At 43.1% G+C, this 13,269-nt stretch overlaps 1 protein-coding gene across 1 annotated transcript; it reads left to right on the top strand.

Moving 5' to 3' along the window:
* Positions 1 to 946: 946 nt before the first annotated feature.
* Positions 947 to 11,402, top strand: LOC311128246 (TNF receptor-associated factor 2-like; the record flags this gene model as incomplete). Its single annotated transcript, XM_084160286.1, has 11 exons — positions 947 to 1,134; positions 1,356 to 1,434; positions 1,686 to 1,784; positions 2,031 to 2,192; positions 2,346 to 2,420; positions 2,625 to 2,699; positions 2,864 to 2,950; positions 5,035 to 5,511; positions 5,674 to 5,851; positions 9,521 to 9,669; positions 10,022 to 11,402. 11 exons carry the CDS (start codon positions 947 to 949, stop codon positions 10,238 to 10,240), a joined length of 1,788 nt encoding a protein of 595 aa, XP_084016412.1. The 3' UTR covers positions 10,241 to 11,402.
* Positions 11,403 to 13,269: the final 1,867 nt, after the last annotated feature.

The following is a 13,269-nucleotide window of genomic DNA, read 5'->3' as shown; positions in this document are numbered from 1 at the left end:
AGAATTTGGCAGTACGTCCAACCGGCCTCACAACCGCAGACCACGTGTAACCACGCCAGCCCAGGACCGCCACATCCGGCTTCTTCATCAGCGGGATCATCTGAGACCAGCCACCCAGACAGCTGATGAAACTGAGGAGTATTTCTGTCTGTAATAAAGCCCTTTTGTTGGGAAAAACGAATTAGGTTTGGCTGGGCCTGGCTCCCCAGTTTCAAATCCATTACCTTTACAAAAATGTAAAAATAAAACAAATAAAAATAACGATGGTTTTCAAGCGCCCCTGATTTCCTTATATGAACTGTAACTCAGTAAAATCGTTGAAATTGTTGAATGTTGCGTTTATATTTCTGTTCAGTATAATTATTTTCTCTTTTCTAATACAATGACAAGCTTTTTGGAATGCAAAATGATCAGGCTAGATGCCATACCATGCCAATTGTTTATTATGGGCATTGGGCTATAATGCCAGCACCTAAACAAGTAATACATACTGACAAATACATCAGCTCTGCCAAATTGTCTATCTCTCTGACCTGACTGAAGTTGTATCATATTAGTGTCATATCCAGAAAAAGCAGTGGCCTGTCAGTGGACTGTCTGCAGCACCTTCCTCTCAGTCTTTATTAAATAGTATTATCTTTTTGATGACCAATTTACCCCTTTTACCAAAGAGCACCTTCTGTCTATCAAAATCTACTATTGTGTACCTTAGCAGCGCTTCCCTTCCTTCCTTCTTTTAATTGTTTTTGCGACAAGTATTATAGTTTGGTTTCCAAAAGATATTCAGAAGAAGATGGAGACCAGCACTCACTGATAATCCTAGCTTTACCATGTTATAAACACATCAGAAAAATCTGTCATGTTAGTACCTTCATAGAAATCTTTTCAAGTTAATTTGGACTCTGTGACGTTGTTGTTGCCAGGTCTGAGGCGTACTGAGTGAATCATGGCCACGCAAGAACCATCCCCTCCGTCGTCCATGGAGAGCAACAAACCCGGCTTCCCCAAGCAGATCCTGGCCAACAAGCTGGAGGATAAACACCTGTGTAACTGCTGTCAGAACCTGCTGCGGAGGCCCTTCCAAGCCCAGTGTGGACACCGCTTCTGTTCCTACTGCTTCAATAGGACTGTCAGGTGGGAGTTCGAAGAGTGTATCTCAACTGTATACAATCATCTTTATTTTCTCCTTTAGCTGTAATGTGTAAGTGCTGGTCTGGTAAAACCTAAGGAAGAAACTTTAAACTATTGAAATGCACCCCAGGATATGATGCTTGGTGAATATATTACACATTTGACAATATGACACACTGTACTGTTATTTTGTACTGTTTGTTGACATCATATTCCCATTGCAGAGATGGACCTCAGAAATGCAATGCTTGTATCAAAGAGGACATTTTTGAAGAGCCCACGTCGATTCTAAAACAAGGCTGTGTAAGTATCTACAATATCGGTCTTTCATTACAGTGCCACTTTATCCTCTCAAAGAAAAAGTAAGATCAAAATGTACCCTTCAAATAATAAATATACGTCCATGTTATTTGGAGCATGTGTGCTTATCACACACACACACACACACACAAACACATGCACACACACACACACACGAACATTCGGAAAACAGTACAGATTCACTTTAAAGGCAAAAGCCTCTGCAAAATGTTTGTTTGCTCTCACTTCTGAAGGCTTTTCCTGACAACGCAGCTCGAAGAGAGGTCGAAAACCTCTCCGCTGTCTGCATCAACGAAGGCTGCACTTGGAAAGGCAATATTAAAGAATATGAGGTTAGTTGAGTGTTGTTTTAGACTGATTATAAACCCTTTCATCATTCAAACGATGCATTTAGACGGACATAGTTATTGAAAAAAAGAAATTGTGCCACAGATTCTTATAAGCAATGCACCTCAATACTGTATTTGCTTTGCTGTGTTCTTGCTTCACGATCAGTTTGACCGAAGATCCTTGTTTAGACTGTTATGAACGTATACTAGAGCCAAATTAATCCTAACTTTATTTTCTGTCTCTTACAGTTGAGTCACGAGGGGAAGTGTGAGTACATGATCATCCCCTGCCCCTCCTGTAAAGAGCAGATCCGCTTCAACGAACAGGAACGCCACAACGAGCGAGAGTGCCCCGAGAGAACTCTCAACTGCAAGTACTGCAAGGAACCATTCCATTTCAAAAACATCAAGGTGAGAAATAATGCACGCTCTGAGAGAGAACGTCCATCAGTCTGTTTATTTGTGAAATCTCTCAAATGGCTGGTTTACGATCGTATCAAGATTGCAAGGAACAGTAGGGTCAATATTTGTAAGACGCTATACAAAAACACGTCCTTTTTTTAGGCCCACGACGAGATCTGCCCCAAATACCCCATGATCTGTGAAGGCTGTGCCAAGAAGAAAATACCCAGGGAGAAGGTGAGTTCTTACATTTTCAACAAACACAATATAGCCAATTATAGCCAAACTTGTGACTGAATGCGTTTGGAAAATGCATAACAGAAAAGGAAGCACAATATTGAGAGAAAATAATCCATGCTGTTTTAAGAAGGTTGATGTTTGAAATAGCTGTAGAACTTGTCAAATCATTGTGTATTGTTTCTTCTTTGGCTCTATCCCTAGTATGTGGACCACATTAAGTTCTGCAGCAAATTCAGAACTCCATGCAGATTCCATGTTGTTGGGTGTGATATGTCAGTAAGTAGCTTTATGGTTTTAATGCTATGGTTTTAATGAATCCTAATTAAACAAACAAGGTTGTTACTGTGTAAAAACACATTTACCATGTTATTTCTTAGTTAATACCTGGTAATAATAAAGTGCTACTGTTAGAACAGCTCTCCTCTCCCCTCTCTGTGCAGGTGGAGAAGGAGAGGATCCATGACCACGAGAGGGCCTGCGCCTACGAGCACCTCAACCTGCTGCTGCACTACATTATGGACATGAAGGTGAGGGTGAGCATGGATGTAGTGGAGCGGAAATGCCCTTTACACACAGTAAAGCAGTGATATTCAAAGTCGGGGTCGCGGGGGAACTGCAATGGGGTCGGACAATTTTTTTTTGAAAAGTTATTGTATGGGACTAAAAAAAAGGGAACACTAAAATAACACATCCTAGATCTGAATGAATGAAATAATCTTATTAAATACTTCTTTCTTTACATAGTTGAATGTGCTGACAACAAAATCACACAAAAATTATCAATGGAAATCAAATGTATCAACCCATGGAGGTCTGGATTTGGAGTCACCCTCAAAACTAAAGTGGAAAACCACACTATAGGCTGATCCAACTTTGATGTAATGTCCTTAAAACAAGTCAAAATGAGGCTCAGTAGTGTGTGTGGCCTCCACGTGCCTGTATGACCTCCTTACAACGCCTGGGCATGCTCCTGATGAGGTGGCGGATGGTCTCCTGAGGGATCTCCTCCCAGACCTGGACTAAAGCATCCGCCAACTCCTGGACAGTCTGTGGTGCAACGTGGCGTTGGTGGATGGAGCGAGACATGATGTCCCAGATGTGCTCAATTGGATTCAGGTCTGGGGAACGGGCGGGCCAGTCCATAGCATCAATGCCTTCCTCTTGCAGGAACTGCTGACACACTCCAGCCACATGAGGTCTAGCATTGTCTTGCATTAGGAGGAACCCAGGGCCAACCGCACCAGCATATGGTCTCACAAGGGGTCTGAGGATCTCATCTCGGTACCTAATGGCAGTCAGGCTACCTCTGGCGAGCACATGGAGGGCTGTGCGGCCCCCCAAAGAAATGCCACCCCACACCATGACTGACCCACCGCCAAACCGGTCATGCTAGAGGATGTTGCAGGCAGCAGAACGTTCTCCACGGCGTCTCCAGACTCTGTCACGTCTGTCACATGTGCTCAGTGCGAACCTGTTTTCATCTGTGAAGAGCACAGGGCGCCAGTGGCGAATTTGCCAATCTTGGTGATCTCTGGCAAATGCCAAACATCCTGCACGGTGTTGGGCTGTAAGCACAACCCCCACCTGTGGACGTCGGGCCCTCATACCACCCTCATGGAGTCTGTTTCTGACCGTTTGAGCAGACACATGCACATTTGTGGCCTGCTGGAGGTCATTTTGCAGGGCTCTGGCAGTACTCCTCCTGCTCCTCCTTGCACAAAGGCGGAGGTAGCAGTCCTGCTGCTGGGTTGTTGCCCTCCTACGGCCTCCTCCACGTCTCCTGATGTTCTGGCCTGTCTCCTGGTAGCGCCTCCATGCTCTGGACACTACGCTGACAGACACAGCAAACCTTCTTGCCACAGCTCGCATTGATGTGCCATCCTGAATGAGCTGCACTACCTGAGCCACTTGTGTGGGTTGTAGACTCCGTCTCATGCTACCACTAGAGTGAAAGCACCGCCAGCATTCAAAAGTGACCAAAACATCAGCCAGGAAGCATAGGAACTGAGAAGTGGTCACCACCTGCAAAACCAGTCCTTTATTGGGGGTGTCTTGCTAATTGCCTATAATTCCACCTGTTGTCTATTCCATTTGCACAACAGCATGTGAAATTTATTGTCAATCAGTGTTGCTTCCTAAGTGGACAGTTTGATTTCACAGAAGTGTGATTGACTTGGAGTTACATTGTGTTGTTTAAGTGTTCCCTTTATTTTTTTGAGCAGTGTATATAAAAACGTTTTTGAGAAAGATAATTAAAGAAATACAATCATATTTAGTAGATGTATTTATTGGTTTCCTTTTTATTTTGTTAAGAGATGAACATGTAATGAATTGAAGTTTATTTGTTGATGTAAAAATCGAAATGTACCGATTTTATGGTGTTGTAATTAGATTTGGTGTGTGGTGGGGTCGCGAGGAATTCATGTAAAAAAAATGGGGTCCCCAGAAATTCTGGTGGAAAAAGGTTTGACTACCACTGCGCTAAAGGATGGTTGTGTGCATTAGCATTTACTTAGCAGTTACACAAGCATTAGCATTTACATTAGCATTAGCATGACTTGCCTCTGTGTTTACTTTACCCACCTTATTTTCTCCCTCTCCATCCATGAAGGTGAGCATGGAGGGCCTGCAGCCACAAGGCCTGGAGCTGGCTGGATACAAGCTCCTGGAGCTCCACCATTCCCTCAGGGAGCTGGAGGCTCGCATCTCCCAGCTCAGCACTACCTCTACCCGGCCTCCCGTGCAGGGGGCCACCTCCTCTTCTTCCTCCTCGGGCCTCCCCGGGCCTCCCGCCCTGGCTCTTCCCCTGCCTCCACCTCCCGCCCTGGCCCCCACCCTGAGCGTGTCCACCTCCTTCACCCCCCTGCCCAGCTCGGTGGGGGCAGCCCTGGAGCTGCAGCTCCACAGTGAGAAGACAAAGGTGGCGGAGCTGGGACGCAGGTGCACCGATTTGGAGGTGAAGGCGGGGATGTTTGAGAATGTGGTTTGTGTGTTGAACAGAGAGGTGGAGCGCTTTGCCACCACCATGGAGGCCAGTAACAGACAGCACCGCCTAGACCAGGATAAGATTGAGGCCCTGAGCAACAAGGTAGGAAGGCCCTGAAGCATAAATGAAATTCAGTCATTTAATTTATACAGCCCTTTTCCAACATTTAAATTCAATGGCATGACTCACTGGGGTATAAAGCTGGAGGTTCTGAGGTTATTAAATTCATAGAAGCTAACACATATTGGTGTGTGTGTGTCTCAGGTGCGGCAGCTGGAGAGGACGGTGGGGCTGAAGGACCTGACGGTAGCAGAGATGGAGGGCAGGCTGAGGGAGATATCGGCCACCACATTCGACGGCGTCTTCGTCTGGAGGATCTCTGACTTTACCAAGAAGAGACAGGATGCCATCGCTGGCCGAGCTCCTGCCATGTTCTCACCAGGTAAACCAGAACTATTGCAGTCCAAGTTAAGACTGAGACCAAAGGGGCTTCGAGACAGAGTCATGGCCGAAACCAGAACAACCATATCGAGACTATATGGGCCCCGTGTAGCTCAGTTGGTAGAGCATGGCGCTTGCAACGCCAGGGTTGTGGGTTCGATTCCCACGGGGGGCCAGTATGAAAAAATTTAATAAAATGTATGCACTCACTAACTGTAAGTCGCTCTGGATAAGAGCGTCTGCTAAATGACTAAAATGTCAATGTAAATATTGTACCGTAGTTGTGCAAGTCATAATGACGGCACAAAACGTAGGCTATTATGTTTCCATAATAATATTTCAATCACAGTTTTTCAGCCTTTTACACCAGTAAATATGTCTATAAAATACAGTTGAGTCAGATGTTTACATACACCAAATACATTTAAGCTCAGTTTTTCACAATTCCTGACATTTAATCCTAGTTTTACTAGGATTAAATGTCAGGAATTGTGAAAAACCCTGTCTTAGGTCAGTTAGGATCACCACTTTATTTTAAAACTGTGAAATGTCAGAATAATAGTAGAGAGAATGATTTATTTCAGCTTTTATTTATTTCATCACATTCCCAGTGGGTCAGAAGTTTACATACACTCAATTAGTATTTGGTAGCATTGCCTTTAAATTGTTTAACTTGGTTCAAACGTTTCGGGTAGCCTTCCATAAGCTTCCCACAATAAGTTGGGTGAATTTTGGCCCATTCCTCCTGACAGAGCTGGTGTAACTGAGTCAGGTTTGTAGGCCTCCTTGCTCGCACACGCTTTTTCAGTTCTGCCCACACATTTTCTATAGGATTGAGGTCAGGGCTTTGTGATGGCCACTCCAATACCTTGACTTTGTTGTCCTTAAGCCATTTTGCCACAACTTTGGAAGTATGCTTGGGGTCATTGTCCATTTGGAAGACCCATTTGCGACCAAGCTTTAACTTCCTGACTGATGTCTTGAGATGTTGCTTCAATATATCCACATAATTTTCCTTCCTCATGATGCTATCTATTTTGTGAAGTGCACCAGTCCCTCCTGCAGCAAAGCACCCCCACAGCATGATGCTGCCACCCCCGTGCTTCAGGGTTGGGATGGTGTTCTTCAGCTTGTAAGCTACCCCCTTTTTCCTCCAAACATAACGATGGTCATTATGGCCAAACAGTTCTATTTTTGTTTAATCAGATCAGAGGCCATTTCTCCCAAAAGTACGATCTTTGTCCCCATGTGCAGTTGCAAACCGTAGTCTGGCTTTTTTATGGCGGTTTTGGAGCAGTGGCTTCTTCCTTGCTGAGCGGCCTTTCAGGTTATGTCGATATAGGACTTGTTTTACTGTGGATATAGATACTTTTGTACCTGGTTCCTCCAGCATCTTCACAAGGTCCTTTGCTGTTCTGGGATTGATTTGCACTTTTCACATCAAAGTACGTTCATCTCTAGGAGACAGAACGTGTCTCCTTCCTGAGCGGTATGACGGATGCGTGGTCCCATGGTGTTTATACTTGCGTACTATTGTTTGTACAGATGAACGTGGTACCTTCAGGTGTTTGAAAATTGCTCCCAAAGTTGAACCATACTTGTGGAGGTCTACAATTTTTTTTGTTGAGGTCTTGGCTGATTTCTTTTGATTTTCCCATGATGTCAAGCAAAGAGGCACTGAGTTTGAAGGTAGGTCTTGAAATACAGTGGGGGAAAAAAGTATTTAGTCAGCCACCAATTGTGCAAGTTCTCCCACTTAAAAAGATGAGAGAGCCCTGTAATTTTCATCATAGGTACACGTCAACTATGACAGACAAAATGAGAAAAAAAATCCAGAAAATCACATTGTAGGATTTTTAATGAATTTATTTGCAAATTATGGTGGAAAATAAGTATTTGGTCACCTACAAACAAGCAAGATTTCTGGCTCTCACAGACCTGTAACTTCTTCTTTAAGAGGCTCCTCTGTCCTCCACTCGTTACCTGTATTAATGGCACCTGTTTGAACTTGTTATCAGTATAAAAGACACCTGTCCACAACCTCAAACAGTCACACTCCAAACTCCACTATGGCCAAGACCAAAGAGCTGTCAAAGGACACCAGAAACAAAATTGTAGACCTGCACCAGGCTGGGAAGACTGAATCTGCAAAAGGTAAGCAGCTTGGTTTGAAGAAATCAACTGTGGGAGCAATTATTAGGAAATGGAAGACATACAAGACCACTGATAATCTCCCTCGATCTGGGGCTCCACGCAAGATCTCACCCCGTGGGGTCAAAATGATCACAAGAACGGTGAGCAAAAATCCCAGAACCACACGGGGGGACCTAGTGAATGACCTGCAGAGAGCTGGGACCAAAGTAACAAAGCCTACCATCAGTAACACACTACGCCGCCAGGGACTCAAATCCTGCAGTGCAAGACGTGTCCCCCTGCTTAAGCCAGTACATGTCCAGGCCCGTCTGAAGTTTGCTAGAGTGCATTTGGATGATCCAGAAGAGGATTGGGAGAATGTCATATGGTCAGATGAAACCAAAATATAACTTTTTGGTAAAAACTCAACTCGTCGTGTTTGGAGGACAAAGAATGCTGAGTTGCATCCAAAGAACACCATACCTACTGTGAAGCATGGGGGTGGAAACATCATGCTCTGGGGCTGTTTTTCTGCAAAGGGACCAGGACGACTGATCCGTGTAAAGGAAAGAATGAATGGGGCCATGTATCGTGAGATTTTGAGTGAAAACCTACTTCCATCAGCAAGGGCATTGAAGATGAAACGTGGCTGGGTCTTTCAGCATGACAATGATCCCAAACACACCGCCCGGGCAACGAAGGAGTGGCTTCGTAAGAAGCATTTCAAGGTCCTGGAGTGGCCTAGCCAGTCTCCAGATCTCAACCCCATAGAAAATCTTTGGAGGGAGTTGAAAGTCTGTGTTGCCCAGCGACAGCTCCAAAACATCACTGCTCTAGAGGAGATCTGCATGGAGGAATGGGCCAAAGTACTAGCAACAGTGTGTGAAAACCTTGTGAAGACTTACAGAAAACGTTTGACCTGTGTCATTGCCAACAAAGGGTATATAACAAATTATTGAGAAACTTTTGTTATTGACCAAATACATATTTTCCACCATAATTTGCAAATAAATTCATAAAAAATCCTACAATGTTATTTTCTGGATTTTTTTTCTCATTTTGTCTGTCATAGTTGACGTGTACCTATGATGAAAATTACAGGCCTCTCTCATCTTTTTAAGTGGGAGAACTTGCACAATTGGTGGCTGACTAAATACTTTTTTTCCCCACTGTACATCCACAGGTACACCTCCAATTGACTCAAATTATGTCAATTAGCCTATCAGAAGCTTCTAAAGCCATGACATCATTTTCTGGAATTTTCCACTCTGTTTAAAGGCACAGTCAACTTAGTGTATGTAAACTTCTGACCCACTGGAATTGTGATACAGGGAATTATAAGTGAAATAATCTGTCTGTAAACAATTGTTGGAAAATTACTTGTGTCATGCACAAAGTAGATGTCCTAACCGACTTGCCAAAACTATAGTTCGTTAACAAGAAATTTGTGGAGTGGTTGAAAAACAAGTTTTAATTACTCCAACCTAAGTGTATGTAAACCTCCGACTTAAACTGTATGTCTGTTTTTCCCCAACAGCCTTCTACACCAGTAAATACGGCTATAAGATGTGTCTGCGGATCTACCTGAACGGGGACGGGACAGGGCGTGGCAGTCACCTGTCTCTGTTCTTTGTGGTGATGAGGGGACTGAGTGATGCTCTGCTCAAATGGCCCTTCAACCAGAAGGTAAGGACCAGGGGACTCATTTAGAAAATGCATAGAAAATGCGTTAGAAGATCATACATTTTACATTCCACACAAATCATGTATTTTATATATCTTCAAATTGATGTGAAAATGTGCAATACAATTTTGATTTTGCATGATACTTGTGATGTATAAATCAGACATGCTTATGTGGGATTTTCTCTCTCTCTCTCTCTCTCTCTCTCTCTCTCTCTCTCTCTCTCTCTCTCTCTCTCTCTCTCTCTCTCTCTCTCTCTCTCTCTCTCTCTCTCTCTCTCTCTCTCTCTCTCTCTCTCTCTCTCTCTCTCTCTCTCTCTCTCTCTCTCTCTCTCCTCTCTCTCTCTCTCACCAGGTGACTCTGATGCTGCTGGACCAGAGTAACAGGGAGCACATCATCGATGCCTTCCGGCCCGACGTCACTTCCTCCTCTTTCCAGAGGCCTGTAAGTGAGATGAACATCGCCAGCGGCTGCCCGCTCTTCTGCCCACTCTCCAAGCTCGACGCCAAGAACTCCTACATCCGCGACGACACCATTTTCATCAAGGCCATCGTGGATCTCACAGGCCTCTAGATGCACCCTTTGAAGTGGAAGTGCAAGACAACTGAGCAGCACTGTGGCCATTTCGGCTCCATTTGGGTTCCATTCGGGCCTATTTCAGTCCCCTTCAGTAGTAGGGAGCCTGAAATGCTTGCTACTGTGTGCTGCATGTGGCTCCAGCTTTCCTGGCTCAGGAGGCCCTTGCACTGTTGTAGCTCTACATTTTATATACAATGATTTTACTAATCTCTTAATGCCACAATACTGGTTTCTCATGGTGCTTGAACCCCACTTGGTGTGGTGTGTAGCTTTATTATTTGTATCCATGGAAATAACTCCAGAATATAGTCTCAATATTCAGTTGGACAGAACCTGTGGTATTTAAATGGGGATATGTGGTGATTGAATTGAGTTGGAGGGCATCTTTTTCTCTCTTTGTTTTTCATAAGACTTCATTAGGTCTCAGAGAGAGTGAATTGTAGCCGTTAGAGAATAGTAATAAGAGGGATATGTACCTTTTCCTTGTCAGTGTAGAAAATGCCCCAATGCTTATTGTAGAAGTAGAGCTTATCGTGGCTTTGTGCAGCAGGGTATTCACTTTTTCACTTGTTTCCGATCTCAACCCGAGTAATTTTGATTGTGGATATCGTGAGCTTCTCAATGCCATTGTTGAGTATATTTGCATAGACAAACGTGGAGTTATGTTATGAATAAGAATATGGGCATTTGTTTGCCTTTTTGCGCAAATTGCATGCCGGCTATCTTTTATTGGCCTATTAGTGTTGAAGTGCTCTCTCTTTTCATTGAGCTGCTGGAGGGATCCTTCCTTGTTCGTTGTTACACTTGTTAGTGAGTTAAACCATCTGTGATGGTGGACATTGCCTGCATGTCTTGGATCCAGGCATATACTTTTACATATACTTGTTAGTGTTGCGTTTCTTGTTCCTCTTTAAGGGTTGAGGCTTATGGGATTGGTGGTTCGGTACATCTGTGGAAGATACAGTGGAGTTTTCAGGGTGTTATAAGGCAGCTTGCCAATCAAAGCCTGAGGCATACAACAAATGTATTTCTATCACTGGTAAATACACCAAGCTGGAAGAGCTTTCCCCCCCAGGATATGCTCAGTACAGTAGCTCACATCTCAACACATAGTACTGTGTCCCACCACAGATGTTAATACAGGTTCCATGAACTGAAGGAATGGTGTGTTCCTTGTTTTCTGTTCATATTACAGTGCGGTACATTTGTATGTAGTTTTGCTGCTGTGTCAGATATGTTGCTGATGTAAAACAAATGTGTGGCAATCAATGCGAAATTTAGCACATAAAGTTGAAGGTGTTAAAGTGGAAGGATAAAGAGAGATGTAGCCACGATGAAGTGAAACAAGTGAATGTGATGGTATACTTTGCCATTGGACCATAGTGATCATCGTTAATTGATGATGATGATTTATGTAACTCTAGATAAATTCCATTAACCTGTAAGTGACAGTGAAACCTCTTAGCCTAGGTGGTGTTATTATGATTCATGAAGCCCCACAAATGATGCTGACCAAAATGCTAAATCTGAGGAAATCCTTTAGATCCAAAATATATCTGTAGGTTCTATGCATGTCCATCAGGGGGTGCTGTTTTACTTGGTACGCCTGTGTGCGTCCCAAATAGTCTAACCCCTCTGGACTTGTGTCAGGGTTTTCACCTGCCTGTTTTGAAACCAGTCTTGACCTGTATTGAAACCTCTCTGTGCATGGGAGGGTTCAATTCATATTCAGTATCGCAGTTCGTGATTGGCTTACCTCGTAGACCAATGGCGAATGCATTTATTTGCATTTGTTTGGAGGAGTATAAATAAAGATACTAGAGTTATTATTATGTCATATCTCGCACAGCTTCTGTTCAACACAAGCAGATGCCTATTCATAAGAATTTATAAATATAATATCATACTGTTGAACAATTCAATATATTGATGTTACTATACGCATATTGTTATTAATAAATATAGTATAGTTGAATATATTATTAATGATATATCTAATACCTACTTTTTGTTTGTCGAGATGGTTTAAGACAGGTCTGGAAACCCACTTAAATTAACCCAAATACATCAAAAGCTGTGCCACATAATATCAACCATGGCACCCCATTCTTCTGGGTTCACTGAGGGTTAAAAACCCAAATATGAAGTGGTTGTGTTTACATTCATCAAAATTACCCTTTAAAGGTTCCCACAGTAATTCTGTGTCATATAACTGTGCTTCTCAACCTTTTCTGTACCACTGGGACCGGAAAAAAGATGGTCCCTCTTGTACCAAGAACCGGCAAGCTGCTATGGTCCTTCCTCCTCGAAGGACTCCTTAGGCCTATATCAAAACGGCACTTGATATCTGGCTACATTATTGTCAGCTAACCATCTGAGGGACTGGTCAGCAGCATCCCTGGGACCGGTGCCGGTCCACAGACCAGACGTTGAGGACCACTGATATAATTTTTCTTCTGAGAAAGGGTGCTTTGGTTGTTATTATGGGTAGTATTTGCGCTCTGAACATCATATTTGTGCAGTCAGTGAATATGGTGTTGTTTGGTCCTTTGATGGTTATAGACAGGGTTTGGTTCTGCAGGAGTTGATTCTGACCATGTTCATTATAGGGAGAATCCCTCCTGCAGAGGTAGCTTTTTAGCATCAAACTGGATAAGTTTTTCAGTAAGTATACTGCACACATCGAGTGGAATTCATATATAATCTTTCCTTTACATAAATACTTATTCTTGTGTTGTGCCAAAATGTTATATTACCTCCATATTATTGCAAAAGCTGTGTTATACGTTGTACTTGTATTCTATGCTAAACAATTGTGCCAAATATGCTTAGAGAAAAAATTGATATTATGTACATATATGAAGGTTTATGGTTTGTATTTTTGTTTTATTCCCAATGTAATGCATGGGTCACTTTTGGAACCACCTAGACTGATGGAGACGTCAATTTAGTACGTTCAGCAAAATATCTCCTTATAATACAATAATATACCTTTCTTTAGGTCTCTGAATGTAAAGCTTTAA

This window comes from Coregonus lavaretus (assembly GCF_964263955.1).
Source record: "Coregonus lavaretus genome assembly, chromosome: 4".
Lineage (NCBI taxonomy): Eukaryota > Metazoa > Chordata > Actinopteri > Salmoniformes > Salmonidae > Coregonus > Coregonus lavaretus.
Note: the sequence above shows the minus strand (reverse complement) of the source record. Positions and strands in the feature narration are given on the sequence as shown.